Genomic DNA, 18706 nt, shown 5'->3' on the forward strand with positions numbered 1-18706 from the left:
GAAGGGCTTGGAAAATGAGTGCATATGCAAAACTGAAACATAGGGAGTTTTAGAGAGGGAGGTCACATTTGTTTCGTCATGATCTATATATGCATTTGTGAAGGTCGTGTGTGTGTATGTGTACATGTGTGTGCACTTAAAGTTGGTTTAACAGGGGAGGCAAATACCTGATAGGCAAAACCACTGTGAATTCAGTATATCAGTATATATTCAGTACTAGTGCTGCATATCCCGTGCATCTTGGGGCAAATGATCACACCGAAAGAAAGGGATCTGCATACGGTTATCCATGGAGTAATGCATTGCTAAACTGTGCACTTTTGACAAATAAGTTGTTGTCATAATTATGTTGTTATGTATTTGGTGGAAGATTACTGATCTTCAATGCTGGAATGTAATTTTCCATAATTACAATATCTAATTTCAAATTTTTTTTCCTATAGGAGTTAATGCATATTTGTACACCATTTTTTTTTTTTAACCTCTTACTTTTTATTGCTTTCTTCTTTTTTCATGACTATGGTGTCTTAAAAGTAAAGTGGAATGCTCGGTATGCTTGTAGTTTCATTTGTCATAGGAATTCTGAACTCCACTTCTTCAAGAAAAATCACAATATAATATCAGATTTCAAAGACCTTGACAGAGGGCAGAAATGGCCTCATGGGAATATCGTGAAGTTCAGCAAATGGAAATGGAAGGTCCCCTTACCTGGGGAGGAATGTTGGTCCCAGGACAGGCTTGGAACAGGTTGGGTAGAAAGCAGCTTTGCGAAAAGGACCTCAGAATTTCAGTGGAAAAAAAGGATGTAAGGCAGTGATGCGCTGCAGAAGAAGGAAGGAAGAGCACAGCATCACGGGCTGCATTAGGAAGAGCATTGGCAGCAGCTCAGGGGGCGGTGGGCCCCCTCTCTGCTCAGCCCTGATGAGATGAAGCCGCAGCGTTGGGTCCAGTTCTGCGCTCCCAACATGAGAAGGACATAGGCTTACTGGAGTGATGCCACCAAAGGGCCACAAAGATGATGGAGAGTTAGAGCACCTGTCATATGAGGAGGGGAGACTGAGAGCCTCGGGAGGCTCAGGGAGAGCTCACCAATGCACACTAATGAGAGGTAGTAGATAAAGTGGAGGCGGGCTCTTTACAGCGGTGGTGGTGGCACAACACGAGGCAACAGGCACACGTTCAACTACAGGAAACTTCATTTAAGTATGAGAAAAAAGCTGTACTGTGATGGTGGTCAAGTGTTGGAACAGATTTTCCAGAAAGGGTGTGGAGACTCCATCCTTGAAAATATTCAAGACCTAGTTGTTCTGGGCAGCCGCTTTAGCTGACCCTGCTGGAGGAGTGGGCTTGGACTCTGTAGATGATGTGCAGAGGCCCCTCCCAAGCTCAACCACTGCATGTCTTTTGTAATACCATTTTAAAATATGTTGGAGTCATATCCCTTTATTTCATTATTTGGCTGTTCTTCCCATCTCTGATCTGTTTGAGCCTGTCTCAAATCCAGGATGGCTTCTAATAGAAAAATAAACTTTACCAAACTCCTTCATCCATAAACACTTAATGGTCAAATGCAGTTAAATTCTGACTTCCATGGATTTTTAAAAAAAATTATCCAAGAAAGCAGCAACTTGTCCAAGATGATAAATAGTGCCTTGGTCACTTAGAGCTTATGCTCTTCACTCTGGACTACAGTGATCTAACTGTGGTCAGATTGAAATGTTGTTTTTCCATCCAGTGACCATGTTGTGAGAGAGCACTGCTGGTACAGACTGGGAACTAGGTTTTTCCTTCCATAAAGGAGCTACAGTTAGCTAGAACTGAAAATTTCAGAAAACAAAATTCATCTTGAGTGTTCATATCTTGAACACAGATAAATGCATCATTGAATTTGCATTAAACAGCACAAGAAACTCCAGTAAGAATCCTAAAGGCAACTGGGTTTGAAATTCATTGAAAGGGTAAAGTATGTAATTTGAAGATCAATTAAAAAGTTATTGTTATTGCTGAAGATTGCAGTGAGCAACTTTATTTTTTTGTTAGAGTTAACAGGCAGAGCAACCCCAGCACATGAGGAGTGTGACACAAGGATTGCTTTTTACAGAGTTCCCAATGCCACAGCCTCAGTTATAATTCTAAATGGCTGTGCATGACATCACACTACACAAAGTATATAAAACAACTCAATTCCACTGCTAAAAATACATTAACCTTTTACCAGGGCTAGAGACAATCCTGCTGGATCCTAGCACTTTTAGCAGAGTATCTGATTATTCTCTTCATCTGAAATTGCTAGATGAGAATGTCTTGTCTGATTTCAGGCTAGTTTGAGTGGTTACAATCATAGAAGGCCTCACTGAAAATGATGCAATCTTTTATATCTGTTTGTCACCCTCCAGCCAGAATGTTAGAGCTGGGAGCATTCAATGAGCAGTATTAAAGACTTTAAAAGACACATCTTCTATTTTTATATACGAATAAAACTCTTATCTTCTAGCTATTAATATTTCTGTTTTCATTTTTATTGTGTTCTCCTGATTCTATGACATTTAAGGAAGGGGTGTGGTTTTTTCTTCTTTCTCACTTTTGATGATGATGCATTTATTTTTAAGGTAGAAACAGACATTTGTCTAGAGAAATGGTGTAAAGAAGTATTGTTCACTAATTTGATGCTTGTAATATGTGAGGAGAGAGACGCATACAGAGTCACGGGCAGTGCAGTTCTTTAGGTAAGGATGTAAGATAGAGATGTAAGTAATAGCGCTTTATCCATCATAAAATTTCAAAATGGCTCAGAGGCACATCCCTGCTGCAGCCACTGCAGACCCCGTAATGGCATTAAGCTCTGACTCAAGGTGATTCTTTCCACAGAAGATTCTGGCAGGAGCTATAGTTCTGGCAGTAACCTGAATAAGAGAATAAATAGCTTGAATATTAATTAATTGTACGTGATACAGACACTCCAGGGTAAACCCAAGCAGGACAGGAAATATGTTTCTTTCTCAATTCTTTTCACGCTAGGCTTTTTCAGACAAAATCCTCTGGTACTCCGCCAGAACCCCCTCTGAACACTACAACTTTAACCCCATGTGGTATTTATACTTACTCTGATTATTCACTTGAATTGATTCTTATTATTTTATATTTTAAGCTACTGGGTGAAGGCAATGTACATATCTTTACCAGTGTCTTTAGTATTTCTGAAGCAACCTGAAATAATATTTTAGGATATGATATGAATTTTTGCTATCTATCCTTTATGGGAAAAAAAAACCAAACAAACAATGTTGGGGTCTAGTACTGCTCATAAGAAAAGGAAAAAAACCCTCAGTGTTCCGTGATAATCTGCCCATCCAATTGATGCCAGCTGTGTTTTTTCCAGTAATAACCAGCGAGAGGTGGATACTTACTGGCTCTCAGTGTTGATTTTCAAGCTGTGTCTGGGGTCTGTCCATTCTTGGACCACTTTTACTGATCTTCTCTGAAACATGAACAGGTTTACATTACTGACTGAATCAAGGGTTAGTCCTCTGTGTTGTCAAACAAAAATAATGTTGAAGCATTACATCCCTAAGTAACACATCCCCAAATGTAGCACAAACTTTGTCAGCTGTAGCAGATTTTCACCATTTGTTTCAGAAAATATATGGGGTGGTTCTTTTGTCTTTTGTTCTCAAAGTCTTGTATGACCTGTATTAAAGCAACTATCTCTGAGGAAAAGGAAAAAAGGAAAAGCATGAAATTACATTTACCTTTGAGCCCTTAATGCCTTTATAAATGGCCATTTTTTAATAAAGGCATATGAGCTTATATTGCCTTTACACAGTGAAATGTAGTTATAGTTGACCTTAAAGTAATGCCTGTCTAAATCAGACTACAATGACATGACAAGCTGGATAGGACTATCTGCAGTGTTTTGAGTAACCACTGATAGCTCTTTAGCTCTGAATGAAGATGAACATGTGTATCTTACCACTAACTGCAATAAATGTACTGTTGGCACCAAAGGTTAGTGATCCATCTGTGTTCTGTAGACTTTTCATCCATTCATTTTAAGTAGCAGAATAATAGCAGCCATTTGTTGAAATCATGTTTTCAACTGATCAGCAGAGTCTTTAGCAGAATCTACCTCTAATTCCTTAGGGAGGTCATGATTATCATTACCACAGCTTTGACATCACCCCTATTTGCATTGCATGAAAGTATTCACAGTTCTTGTATGCTGTTAATTCACCGTGTTAAGAACTGTGGATTTGCTGTGATATCTCTCTGTGTGTATATATATGAATCTATTCTTTTCCTAAAATTGGGACAGGGAATAAAATCAGATTTACCTTAGTTTGGCTTTGTGAATCATATACAAGAAAAAGTGGTAAAAAGACAGATCATATTCAGCACATTCATGGGCTGCATTAAATACCTGGATTTGATAGAGCACCCCACCATCTCTGCCGTGAAGTTAGTGGATGTATTTATGACATCTTTGTTATAATTCAAAGGCAATGATTGAAAATCCATTGTCCTTTCTGTGCCTTAGGCCCCATTTCCAGGGTCATATTTAGTATTAACTGGCCTGAAGCTGCAAGAGTAGAAAACATGGCATGGCACAGCTCACTGGGTCTCTTTTAAAGAACTAGTTTTATCTCCTGCGCTGTGGCAAGTATTTTAGGAAGGAAATACCAAAAGGGGAGGGCACGTGGTGATCTTGATAATTCTTTCTTCATTACTTTTCTTCCAAGAAAATGAGAAGGAAGATTTTAATGAAAGAGAGTATCCTTTTTTTGGCTCATACTCAGATTTACAGGGTGCAACAGATGCTATTGAAATCAGAGGTTCTCAGTACCTATGACATATGTAAAACAAGGGTATAGCTCTGCAAACACAGTATTGTATAAGAAAGCTCCTTGTTAGGGACAGGGAAAGATGATAGAAGGGACAGACAGAGAGAAGGACAAATGTGCCTACTTAAGAAAAGGTGAATGACAGGTCTTAGTAATTATATTACAATAAATATCTCTATAGTGCAGAGGTAATACATAGCGTCTCTGTAGTGCAGAAAATAATACATTATGTTTTGGTTTTGTTTATCTTTGGTTTTGGTTTTTGTTTGGTTTTGGTTTTTGTTTTACAAGTCTACTGTCCTTTAGGAAATCATGATTAAAAATGTGTTTTTTCGGAAATATGAATCTTCAGCATCTACCTCTAAGAAAGGAGATTATCAGTCTAAACCAAATTTGATTATTTGATTCTGTCTTCTACAGAATGAAGTCGTAGATATCAGTGGGCATCACTTCTACAAAGATCTTCCCTGTATCTTCATTTGTTTATTTCAGTTGTTGCCAATTCTTTTTAGATAACAGGGGTTTAATGTTAGAGATTTGTGAAAGCAACTTTGTTGCCACAAACAGTACAATCTGTAGAAAAGCAGGGGAGGATACAAAGAACAAAAATTCATACCAGGATTGGAGGTGAACTCAGGAGTGGGATGAATGGTAGTAAATTATTATACTGAAGAAAAAGAGAATTACCTGAGCGAGATAATCATAGCATTCAGTGTGTTCAAGGAAACAGTATAAATAGCAGAAAGCTAACAATCCATACTTCTGAAATGTAGGAAAGGAAGGAAATATTTAAGAGTAATTTTTTGAAGATTTTAGCAGTCTAGAAAGGCTTGTAAAGTACAGTGGTGGAAGTACTATTCAAATTACAATCAAACAGGGTCATTAGCTGCGGGAATTGTCCTGTCAAATGCAGAGACACATATGGTCGTTATGGTCATTTATTAATTCTCATTGAGTGAGTCCACACAAGTTTGCTTTTTTATTTCTTTTTGCTGATATGCACTCTGCTGTGCCCTGGGCTGCAGGGACCTTCCTCTGCAGTTACACATGCTCTGTGTGTGCAGGCTTGAGATTGCACTGATTCATGGGCCGGGCTGAGCCCTCTGCGTCACAGACTTGCTGTGCAGAGAAAAGAGGATGGTATTCCGGAAAATGTGAATAGGGTCTGTTTTGGACAAGACACCAAGTTTACAGTTAATGAAGTAGGAACTCCCTCAAAACCTGTCAGTAATCTCCCAATTAAAAACAGTAAATCAAATCCAGGGGATAGTACTGTAATATGTGAGTTGAGGTTATTGTGTGAGATGTTTTCCCTACCAAGAAGGATGGCAGGGGAGGGATTATCTTCAGCGTCCCCTGCATTCGCTTTTTTGTGCAATTATGGGAAATGCATTCAGTGTGCAAGGGTATCATTGCTGTCCTGCTGTTTTATCATTTCTTTATGAGATAATGTTGATTTCAGCAATGAAATGCAAATTTAGTTTTCAGTGCTCCTTTTTTTTTCTGTACAAAGGTTAAAATGCATATTGTAGATAATAATGTTGCTGGTGTTTTTGAAACAGCCTTTGTCAGCTAATTTTGGCAATACATGGTTTCAAATGCTGTTCAGTGCAATTGCATGAGTTTTATGTTGGCCTACATTAATTAATTTTAACCCACTATGCATGTTGTTGCCATTTTGGCTGTAATTTGATCAAATAATCTTAAAACCGTGGTACCAACAAAAAAAAATGTGGATGTGTCAAGAATTTTCAATATATGGTGTGCCTTCTGTGTTTTGTGGCAAACTGAACATTCAATTATTGAAGTTGAGCCATCTTAACTCTATAATCATAAAAGTATTCCAACACAGGAGGCTAACATAGGATTATATGTTAGTAGGATTGCAGAGGCTGATGGATTCTGTGTTTGGAGGGTATGTTTCTGTTTACTTATAAACAAATAGTTTGTACTGCTGCTGATAAAAGGGCTCAAGATTTTAACAAGTCCCGTTAAAATTAGCCTGTGTGTAGATTATAAACAGTTCCTTTTACTGAATGCTGGGGCTCAGACAGCAATAAAATGCATGCAAGAATGGAAATAGTTTTCAGCTGGACTCCAACAGCAGTAAAATACGTACAAGAATGGAAATAGTTTTCAGCTAGCAAGCAAATCGTAACATAACAGCAAAGGCGGCACTAAAGGAAGTTGTTTTTTTAATTGTTATCTTCCTAATTAATCTCGCTTTCCTGTGTAAACTGCTCACTATTGTGCAAAGAGAGGGTGTGTGTTAACTTTGGTGACATTGTGTTACTCCCATTAAGTAGTGTTGCACACAGGTTTTGTCAGCATGAGTGTACTTAGGATGTTTTTCCCCCAAACAGCGTGAGCCAAATGATATCTCAGAACTAAAAACAAATCTCATTTCTACTTTAGGTGGTGCAACAATAAATTTGCTGTCACAGTTGGTAAAAAGATTATACAGAAAAAGGAGTGTGAGTTTTTAATATATTTAGTAGGAAACAGTGATAAGGTGGGGAGAGGGTTTTATGAAATGTTCTGTAGGCAGTAACAGAAAACAGCTCTGAAAACGCTGAGTTGGAGTAATGAATGAATTATGTGTAAAGTTTATCAGAACTGAAAGAACTCCTGATGTGAAATGAAGCCTCCTAAGAAAATTCTGTTCTGTCGCTGTTTTGCTGTGCTGTTGTCGCATGTCACGCATGAATGAAAATGCTGCATTCTCTGGGGAGCGGTAAAGCTTCTGTGTAGGTTGTTTATTTCCTTAATCCCTCCTTCTTCGTGATTTTCAATGTCAGATATAAAATGGAAAGCCTGTAAATATAGTGATTATCATACTGATTATCACCTGCATCAGGGAACGCCCCGGCTGGCCGCTGTAACCCAAGCAGTCTCCACATGTTACATCCACTTAGACTTTAACCTGACTACTTTATTAGAGACGTGAAGCTCAGTATGAGGTGCCCTAGGGCTGCACAGATGGGTTCTGCTTGTTTCCTGTTCTCACTGTTATTGTGAATAGATACTAAAAGGTTCTCATCGCTTTTATCTGGTTAATTTACTTTGAACTGTCCCTGGCAATCAGAGCCTGCTTCACATTTCTCACTGTTTCACAAACACCAAACTGTACAGTCCAAATGTGTGCTTTGAGCTTTGGGGTTTTTTTGTTGTTGGTTTTTTTTTTTTGTTTTTTTTTTTTTTTTTTCTTTCTAGAGGGCCCTAATTCTTAAAGGGATCTCATTCTGAGAGAGGCTGGCTTTTAGGGGACTGTGGGCACAATCCTTACTGAAATAAGCTGTTTAGAAGTCATTCTGAGGTTCAGTTGATAGGAGAGAAGAAAATTAAGATTGCTGTTGTTCTTTGGCGTGTTCAGGCACCCTTAGATTAGAGGTCAACTGCAGGAAAATCTATGATTTTATGCTGGCTGCCATTATTCATGTAGCTGGGCAGCACACCAGGCTGAAAGATGACGCTCTTACAGGAGAATCTCAAGACGAGATACTTTTTAACAAATGTGCAATCATTTATCCCTTCTTGTGGCAGGGCCAGGTCTTCCAAAACACATGTGCTATGCATGGGTGCCCCAGTGCAGAAAATTAAGATGAATTCTCTCAAAGTCTCCCACACAAGAAAGCACCACTTCACTGGAACAGTTTTTATTTCATGTACTGGTGTCCGATTTCCTGGCCAGACAATAGTTTAACACAGATGTTAATGTCCTGCTGTATTGGGATTTTAAAGAAATCCCTTAGGACAGATCAGTGTAACTTCCGATTTCAATTGCATGACCAAAAACTTGAGGCTGGCCACAAGACACAATTTTTAGCCCATTTTCTTATCCTCTTCCCCCTTATCACTCCCTTATTTCTCTCTTTTTTTTTTTTTCTTTTTTTTCCCCATGTCACGTTCCCATTTGAGGCTTTCTTGATTGTGTTGCAGTTCATTGTGAGTGCATCACTTCAGAGTGGAAGCTTGCAAGGCTCCTTTTTTCATATGAGCATAGGCTTTGTTAATCACATGCTGGTTTAGGAAAACACTGCATGATATCTTTGAACCCTACACTCCTTCTTGACAGCCAGGCTAGCAAATGTCATTGACTGTGTGATGTACAAGAAGGGATTCAATTGTAAGTAAATTGTCAAAGTGGCTAACCTTGCCCGCACCCAATTGTCAGGACCATGATTCAGTTTTTCTGTCAACATCAGCTAAGGGTAACCCGGTCAGCCTTATGTTTCTGCAGTGAAGCAGCCTGAGGAGTTGTGCTTTTCAGCTTATCACATTTTATTAACCTCAACTTACTGTTGTTATAATCAATTGTACCCACTTCAAATTCTTCTATTGCCCCCAAATTGACAGATCCTGTAGGTCCACGACTATGTGTTTTCTGAAGCACTAAAACCTTTTGTAGGCACGCTGGATTGGTTTGGTACAGTAGTTATTTCTGTTTAGTTAGATCAGCTCACCATTTTGGCTCAAGATTTTCCCTCTATTAATATCACTTGGCAAAGATAATCTGGAAGAATGCAAGTTAAAACATAAAGACTTCAACAGTTTTCTGCAATATTTCCAATGTTAAGATGGAAAGTGAGTAAGGGGAAAACATTGCTATTGTTTTCCATCCCATTGCTTTTATTTCAAAACAGATTTTTAATTGCACCAATTAATATAAATAAGTCATGAGGACATTCTGATACCATGATGTTTCCTCTGTTCTTTCAGGAAAAGAACATAGTTAAATTGCTTAAAGAAGTGATTAAGACATCAGAATATTTTTCAGTGTTTATCTGATTCTACACACAAGGGTCTGACCACATGTAGTGATCCTGGTTTTCTAATGCACTGCAGATGACAAATGATTTTTTTTAAATGGCTTGATAACATGTATCCCATGAAGTGCCATACATAAATGGAGAAATGATACAATTTCAATTAAAAATCTGTCGGAGGAATGTTTCCTAGTTCAAGTCCTATCTGCAGAAGTAACTTTCCTCTCTTGGAAAAAAAAACATACTGTACCTTCTTTATTTGAACTTGTGAAATGTGTTGACATTGTACTGTTGTTGGGCTGGAGGGAAGAGGGGGGGGAAGCTTTTGGTGCGACTATCAGAATTGAATAACTGTATATGGCTATATTGAGATAATCATGTAAAAGGCAAACTGGCTGAATGAGTTTCAAAATGTGTTATTTCTTCATTATCTAGCACTTTATAATTAACTGTTCTTTTTTTATTATTTCAGGAAGCTGCCACTTTTGCTAGAGAGCAAGGCTTTGAGGTGAGTTAACCCACAATTGCACACTAAACAGATCCTAAAGGTTTTTTTCTTGCTGATAATGAAGTTCTTTTGGACAATGATTGATGTGCTATTATACTCTCCAAGCCTCGCAGCGGTTGCCATGGAAACTTGGCAGTCGTCATGGTTTCTTTGTTCTGCCAGCTCAGTGTTATGACGCACTCTGCTAGGTCTGCACCCAACATCGCCTACAGATGTTATTTATTGAATTTTGAAAAGCCTCTTGGGAAGCCGAGAGGTTGGGCACGGTTTCAAGCTGCCTCTGCAGATATGGGACCTGTCAGTTTGTTCAGTTAAAAAGCTACCTCATTAGCTGCATTACACTCCAGAAGGATTCGCTGCTAAAGCAGTGGTGAAGCAGGACTAAATAGTGAAATATAACACCGCTTAAATAACTTAAACCCTGCCATATGCGGATTATCATTATGCAAATGAATTTTAGAAAGGTTGTATATAAAATTGTTAGGTACTGATTAATGTAAACCACGCTTCTACAAACAGCTGCTTTTTAGAAAAGGTAGTGTGGAAATTGTGTTTCAAAACATATTCGAGTTGGTGTTTTCCATCTGAGCTCTAAAAATGTCTGATGCTCTACTTTTTTGAAGTAAATAGTGTTGATTTTACAGTGATTTTCAGAGCTTTTGATTTCATCTTCTCGAGGTATTTATTTGACTAGTACCTCCCATTGGCCACATTCAGATAGCTTAATCTGGAGAGCCATCAGCTATTGGTCTCTAACCAATTCAAACAGGCAGGTTTTAAATACTATAATTAATGTGACAAGGCTTGAGCTGATTTTGCAGATAGTAAGTGATCTTACTGAAATCTAAATTGCAGAACCGAACACACATAAATCCTTTTACGTGTTGGTTTTTTTCACTGGGATAAGACCCACCTTAATTGATTTGTTTGCAGTGTTAAAGAATAGAGAGGAGTTTGACTGCTCAACACCCATTTTGCATAAATAATAGAAGCCGCGCAATTCAAACCCCATCGCTTACAGAATGTGCCACTTCTCTGTGTGGTTGGTTGCATACAAAAAAAGAGGGAAAGACTGACAGCTTTTGTTCTGCAATTTAGATTTCTTTAGAACCATACACCAGCAGGTACATCAGTGCCATCACTGTTTTAGCTATTAAAACTGTGGGCTGTCCCATTTCGTTTTATGTTTCCCAAATTCACGTGGCTGCTTTATAGAAATCAAGACTTTTTATCACTGTCAATTTTCATTTCTATAATCTGTATTGTTAGACATAAAAATACACTTCAAGTTTATGCTAATGAATGAGCTTCACAGATGCCTCCAAAATATGAAGCATAAGAAATTATTGGTACCCTCTGGTAGCTAGACAATAAAAAGAAAGGAAGTAGTGTATTAAGTCTACCCATTCTATATTTTTATTGCCCCCTTGAGCTAAAGACTTTGAATGTGCCTGGTTTAAATTCAGCTCTAGTGACAAACTGCTTTTGCTGGTGTCTGCTAACTACCATCATATTAACCTTTCCATTAGTGCTTGCTTAGAGATTTTAGCACAGTTCCTCCTGAACATCCTAAATCTGCCACATTTGATTACAGCATATCAGTAAAGTGCACAATGATTATGATCTTATCTCTTATTACTCCCTTGCTTGGCAACGACTCACATGTCAAGTTTGCTGACAGAGATGAGTAAAACTTGATAAGTGTCCACGGTTTTGTTTTCCTATTGTGCTGTGGAGGCAAAAAAAAAAAAAAAATTATCACATTGATAAGAAAGCATCTTATGAAAAACTCAAAGAGCTTCAATTAGCCTTTTCAGTTAAAACCAAGAAAAGATTCAAGGAACTCTCAAAAGCTTGATTTTTATATTGAGAATAGAAAACTGGTAAAGCATGGCAAATTAAAGGAAAGGACTTGATTGACCAGGGCAGAAATCAAGAGGATGTTTTTCATGGAAGTGATTAAAAGTTGCTGGTGGCTGCATTTATATTGCCACCTGGAAAGACTTTTTTCATCACAAATCTTTTAGCATAGAGAATCAGTTGATGACTAGCTTCTTTGGCTTAGTTGTTTGTTTGTTTGTTTATGGGGGGGTTTTTTCTACCTCAGTAATTCCAACAATTTTGTATACTAAATTCATCTTTTACACATGGAATGAATTTGTTAAGAGTATCTGAAACAGTTTTGGGAAAAAAAAAGGAGAAGTTACAATTAAAAGAACTTCAGTAAAATACACTTCATTTCTGAAGAAATGGAATCTTGTTATAGGTAGGAGATAACAGTTCCATGATATAAATCTGTCTTTTTCTTTGCAAAGGAAACTCCATTCAAAGGAATTTTAATTTTTATTCTGCACCATTCCCATGGTTAATTTTCCATTGTACTTCGCTGAAATGTAAAGCATTTTTGTAAAATCAATCATATTTGAAGACCATTATTTCCTTCACTTTATCCCCTGACCAACACTTATCTGTAATAATCAAAAATAGAACATAACTTCTGATGTTGTGTCTTCCTGAGCATAACTGGGATTGAGGTTTTTTTGTGAATTTCATGTTTTATGACATTTTAAAACTATATATATACAGTGTATATTTATACATACTGTATATTTTAATGACACTTCAAATAATTTTCAAATAACAAAGGTTTATGGGGTTTTGCTTTTACAAAAAGGTAACTTTTTGTTTCTTCAAAGTAGAAATTAGGAAAACGAAAGACTGCTTTAAACCTACAATTTAGGGTTCAGTTCTGTCTGTCAACCCAAGAAGTAAACTGAAATGAATGGGAGAGTAAATATCTAAGGGGTTAGTACCAGCTGCCATGCAAAATAACTTTTCTTGTTAAAGGTCTCCTCTAAGTCCATTTTCACTGAGGAACTGTATTAGAGACTTTTGTTACCTGGACCAGCTTTAGGTCTTCAAGTTAATGAGGTGCACTGCACAAGTCCACTGTTTTGAAAGGATTTATGCCTTTAGGTCAGGGCTGTGGCAGTCCCAGCCATTGGTGTCAGTTCAGAGTAGAAATCAGAGGACACGATTTGATAGCAGCTCTAACTGGGTGCAGTTTGTCACATGCCTTTGTCTGATCCTGGGGTATCTTACAGGCTTTCTTCACCTGCATATATCCCTCTTACATGCTGCAGTGAATGCCACATAGGGGCTTTTTCAGGTGCAGCATCAACAGGCAAATCATGCTTTAGTGAGATTCAGGTACATAAGTGGGTATGTGGGAGTATCCTGTGAATTCAGGGGGTGTGTAGAGGCTTCAGGACCACAAACCAGTACAGTCTTATCATTCAGCCACGTCTGTAGGCACTCTGTAAATGGGCAGGTAAAAATCACTGCTAAACAAATATTATACATTTTGGCTATTTATCCTGAACAGAAATCAGAGATGGCAACATTTGATGATGCTTTCCTGACAATGAAATAAGGGGCATTAGTACCTCTGCAGTCTTCAGCTGTATATATTCACATATTGTGAAATGTCACAGTTATGCCTTCAAAAAAAAAAAACCCCAAAACTGTGGAAAGGTAAAGCCACATCAGCACCCGCATTGAAGCTCTATTTTATTCTCTTCCTCTGAAAAACATAGTACAGGAAGTAATTTTGGCTAAAAATGGTCAAGTTAATTTTCACAGAACACACTATTTAGTTATTTCTAAAGTCTGCACAATCAGATAGAAGTGTCCAAAGTTCTCTGTCATAAAATTACTGTTTTTTTAAAAAAATTACCTTTTCACCCTGAATACTTTCCTTCTACTATTACATGCTTATTATATATTTAATTCTTTCTGAAAACATACATGCTTTTTACTTTTTTCCTCTGTCTACATTATTTCATCCTTACCATCAGTCTTCACTAATCTCTTTCCTCGGGGTCCTCTTTTCTTCATCAAAGTTAATCTTTATTCTTCCTTAAGCTGAAGAAATCATCTCTTGATCGTGCCATTTTCTCCTATTATAACTTCATCATTTTCCTTTTAAAATTCATCGTGCCTGTAAATACATTGTACAAATATATTCAAGCTCTTTGATTTTTGTCCCTGTTTTAGTCCACTGAAAATGCGCCTAATAAAGTCAGTAGCAGCCACTTCCTACTTAGCAAAAACTAAACACCTCTCCCCTGTTTCCTTTGATCTTCACGTTGCTTTATGGCAATTTCTAGTTTGTGGATCTCTTAATTACCAAGGCCTGAGATGGTTCAGAATTGTGGTTAACCTCTGTATGGCAAGGCTTTGGTAAGCCTATACATTACCAAGCCGGAGGGCTGCATTCTCCATCCGTCCTGTGTTCAACAGCTTGTGCCACCAGCTGATACCTGCTGTTCATAAACCTCTTAAAAAGACATCTCAAAACAGAAGAGCAGCAATCTCAGGTTTTTTCTCTGGCATCTTTAAGAGACTTCTTGCCTTCTGAGAATCAGTGCTAAGATGACTGCTGTCCTCAGTTCTTCTCTTTGGTAGCAGATATTGCCTTCTAAAAGCTTTATTAGCTGTCTAAGCAGGAGGAAAGAAATAGCATAAGTGAGAGTATCATATATGGAAATTAAAAGTATGAGGGAATGTTAAAAAGAGGTGAAGAGACGAATAAATAAAGGGAAACTATTTCCATGTTTGCCAAACATATATAAATCAGTGGGTTCACTGACTACCCAAGTGAGGGAAGAAATTAGAGGGAGGCTGAAAGTGTTGCAGAAGAGGTAGGTATTTTCACATAAAGGGGTGCTGGTAAATATATAACCCAGGCATATTCTCTGTGTGTAATAGTAATAGTATTAGTGTTAAAAAGTGAGTTTGGATTCATAACAAACAGTACACAAGGCAATACAGAAAGTATTATTATGTTTTTATATATTCAAGGCTAGGTCCTTACTATGTTTCACTACCATTCCTTGTACAGAGAGGAAACTGGGAAAAAAAATACAGTGTTATTTAACACAGATGTGAACAAAGTGAGACATAGTAAATAGCACAGAGAATAATTACAGTCAGACATACTCTTTTCCTAATGTTAGAAAAATAAAATAAATATATATATATGTCAATTATGGCAAGAAATAGATTATGTACACCGAAGTTAATTTGTAGAACTTACTGACTTGAGATAAATCTGAGAGGAAAAGTTTCCCATATAGCATTATAAAAGGGTTTGATGCTAATACAAGTAACACACATACCTATTATAGATTAGCTTGAAAACTAAGTCAATTTGAAATTGAAACTCTTATGTTTCAGATCATAGGGCAACCGTGAGAATTGAAATTATAATATTCTAGTAACAAGTGGTGTTGTCAGAGTTTACTGCATTAATTTAAACATTCCAAACTTGGTGTGTAAGACACTGGATGAATGAGAGGTTTGGTTCAGTCTGCCAGGTTCTCTGTTCCTCGATACATGCACAGCAAAGTATAACATCCTTTTACAGCAGAGATTTCTGAAACTTGCAGGTGAGCCTTCCTTCAGAAAATCAGTCATGTTCTGTGCCCCACTGAATCTTCTGCCCTTTATCTCAATTATCCAACAATTATGCAGTCAGCCAGTGGGAGCTGGGCTGCACACTGTCCCAGGGCTACAGGGTACAGTTTGCTTGATGGACCCCTTACTGTAGGGAAGTTAAAGAAAGTAAGTGTGCTGAAGGCAGAGGTATTACAATAGTATAAAACCTGGCTAAATTGGATGAGAAGCCGGCTCGGAGTTTATCCAAAGTACTCTCTTACCAATTTATTTTTAATTTTATGATAGGTATGGTTAGAATCCAGTCAGCAGCAAAGAATCCCACTAATTGCTCGTTAAGAAATGCTCTGTAATTCCTTTGTTAGCTTTGCAGTTTTGCAGTGGTTGGAAGAGTTGAACTATCATTATCAAGATTAGAAACATGATCTCATAGTACTACATAAACCCTTTGGAGAATAAAGTATTCCTCCTTTTAAAAATCTTCCTCTACTGACTGCAAAGTCTATTTTATACCTAGCTGTAAGAAAATAAATCTTTGATCTGCTAATAAAGTTCCCACCACTCCAGTATGCTGTAACAAGAATTTTCTCTCTCTCTCTTAATAGACTGAAGACATTAAAGAGATAGCCCGGAAGACACAAGCGCTGCCGAAGGTGAACACTAAAAGGCAGCGAATTGTAGTCTTTACCCAAGGCAAAGATGACACTATATTGGCTACAGGTATGTTTTTCAAATCTCCATTGTTGCTCACAGTAAATATTCCAGCTAATCAATTAGAAGTTGTGATGTTACAATTTTTAAATGGTGGTCAGAGCATTTGCCTTTTGATGTTACTCCATGTTTCTAATCTTTTATGCTTTTAATTGCTTCAAGAGTCTAAATTTAAGAAGTTATTATTTCACAAGAATGCCTCAGAATTTAGTTCTGAGCATTTTTATAACATAGATTTAAAATATTGATCCAGTTGGTTTTACTCAGATTTTCATGACTTGAGATTTTATCTGTGTAGCCATCTTTGCTGCAAACAAGAATACACTGTGCCTGCTGAGAGCAGCTGTGCAACAGTGTAGTATATTTAAACATTTGCAAAGAGGAGGAAGTGAAATCCAGTACTAAGTGAATTTCCAGGCTTTTTTTGCTTTGAGCAGAAAGTCTCACTTTAGCTTTTCTCAGCCGTCTGCTCTTCAATTCTCAAAGGAGTACGTGGGAAAAAGGTGTTCTAGCAGGGATACAAGAAATTTCTGCTGTCTAAATTGATGATGTACGATGCGCAGATTTAAGCATTATAAACATGACTGCCTACCTTTTGACAGTCTCTTTAATTCTGTCCACCTATGCTTCTAGACTAAATAAAGCTATTAAAAACATGTGCTGTGGCGAGCCATTTTAGTAGTTCATTCCTTCACAAGGTAAGTTATTAGGCTGGGCTGAATTCCTCCCCTGGAAATCAAGTGAAGTAGAGGAAGCTTTGCACCTGAGGGACTGGTGCTTACTCATACGATATTTGCCTCAAAATCAGAATTGCCTTCAGACTGTGGCTTCAGAGCTAGGCTCTGAGCAGGTATGTCACTGCTGTAAAGATCATTCCTAGCAGCAGTTTGAATGATTTCTTCAATCGTTTGCTCCTTCTTCTGTTTTGTTAGCTACAAACTGTTTTAAAAGAAATAAAAACCAGTCACTGAGAGCTGGCTCTGTGTATCTCACTGAATGATGATGGAAGTGTTCCTTCCAGGAAGTTACTGCCTAATGTGAGCAGCCCATGTGGAGGCACTCCACTTGGGTACTGTACAGTTGACTGAAAAATAGCAGCATAAAAATGTTTTTATACATGAGCTGGTAATAATGTAGTAAACCTAAATCTTGTATGTAACCCTCCTGTGCTCTTATTTAATTTTCACTGAGTACTTTTTTTATTCTTCAGACTGGAGTTGTTAACAAATCCATTAATCCCTTCTTTGATATTTTTACAACCGGGAGCTTATTTGAGGACTGACACTTGCTAATCTTAGCTGTTTGTTCGCTATGAAATGAACTTAAATTAGAGAATGCACTTTATATGCATGATAAATGTGAGATGGATAGAGACTGTATGCAATGGTGTCAGCTACAAAAGCAAACATGATAAATGTTAAGGCAGTTTTGAGCCGTGGGATAAGCTATTCAGTGCACAAGCATAGCTGAATCTCTTTGCTATGTTGTTATTCATGGCAGCCAAATAAATGTCAATAATAAAAGAGAATTAAAGATTTTCATTTCCCAGAGGCAGTCCTCTAATACAGCTTGATCTTTCATTTCATTTGTAATTCGTTCTTGTGTCAGGATGCAATCATTCGCCAGGCTCTGTGTGTCATGTTAAGTCATTTAATAATGATTAAGAACATAAAAATGTTTGGCCTGTGGGGCAATTCTCGAAAGACATACCAATTTGTTATTATTTTCCCCCTTTTTCTTTGGTGTGGACCATCTTTTTCCCACCTCCTCACATTAAAATAATAATGAAAGAAGGAAAATGTGTCCCTTAATTTAGCATTTGATGATACCACAGAATGGCATAGAGTGCTGCTAACACACTTATTTCAGAACTAACTAGGTCTAGATTTCAAACCTGCAGTGAAAAGTATAAAAGTTTATAAATGATGTTTAGAATTACTACATTTAGGAGTTACCAGTATAAAATAATTTTCTTTTTTCTAATGCATAGATTATGGTTTTTGAAAGAGCAGGCTGTGTGTACTTGTTTATCACGTCTTTCCGAGGGAACGGTAAAGTCTCAATGAGCTTGTGTCTAGATTAAAATAGTATTTGCAAAGTCAGCTATGGATTTGGGTATGCTTGTTCATACCTTCTGCTTTATATTTTGTCCAGGTTAACAATAATAAGAGCAACATGTTTATTATGTTGAACAACATATTTATGCAGAGACCTCGACAGATTGCAGAGAGACCTTGACAGATTAGAGAAATGGGCAATTACCAACCGCACGAAGTTTAACAAGGGCAAGTGCTGGATTCTGCACCTGGGCTGGGGCAGCCCTGGCTGTGTGTACAGACTGGGGAAGGAGAGGCTGGAGAGGAGCACTGTGGAAAGGGACCTGAAGGTGTGGCAAAGTGGATATGAATCAGCAGTGCCCTGGCCAC

General features: G+C 37.7%; 1 protein-coding gene across 2 annotated transcripts in view; it reads left to right on the forward strand.

Moving 5' to 3' along the window:
• ADK (adenosine kinase) overlaps positions 1 to 18706 on the forward strand; it is a 273346-nt gene that overhangs the window by 215768 nt on the left and 38872 nt on the right. For both annotated transcript variants that reach the window (XM_066324073.1, XM_066324072.1), the window contains exons 8-9: positions 10077 to 10112; positions 16175 to 16289. In XM_066324073.1, the coding sequence (XP_066180170.1) occupies positions 10077 to 10112; positions 16175 to 16289 (151 nt within the window). The remainder of the gene's footprint in view (positions 1 to 10076; positions 10113 to 16174; positions 16290 to 18706) is intronic.

The sequence above is a fragment of the Sylvia atricapilla genome, chromosome 8 (genome assembly GCF_009819655.1).
Source record: "Sylvia atricapilla isolate bSylAtr1 chromosome 8, bSylAtr1.pri, whole genome shotgun sequence".
NCBI classification, from domain to species: domain Eukaryota; kingdom Metazoa; phylum Chordata; class Aves; order Passeriformes; family Sylviidae; genus Sylvia; species Sylvia atricapilla.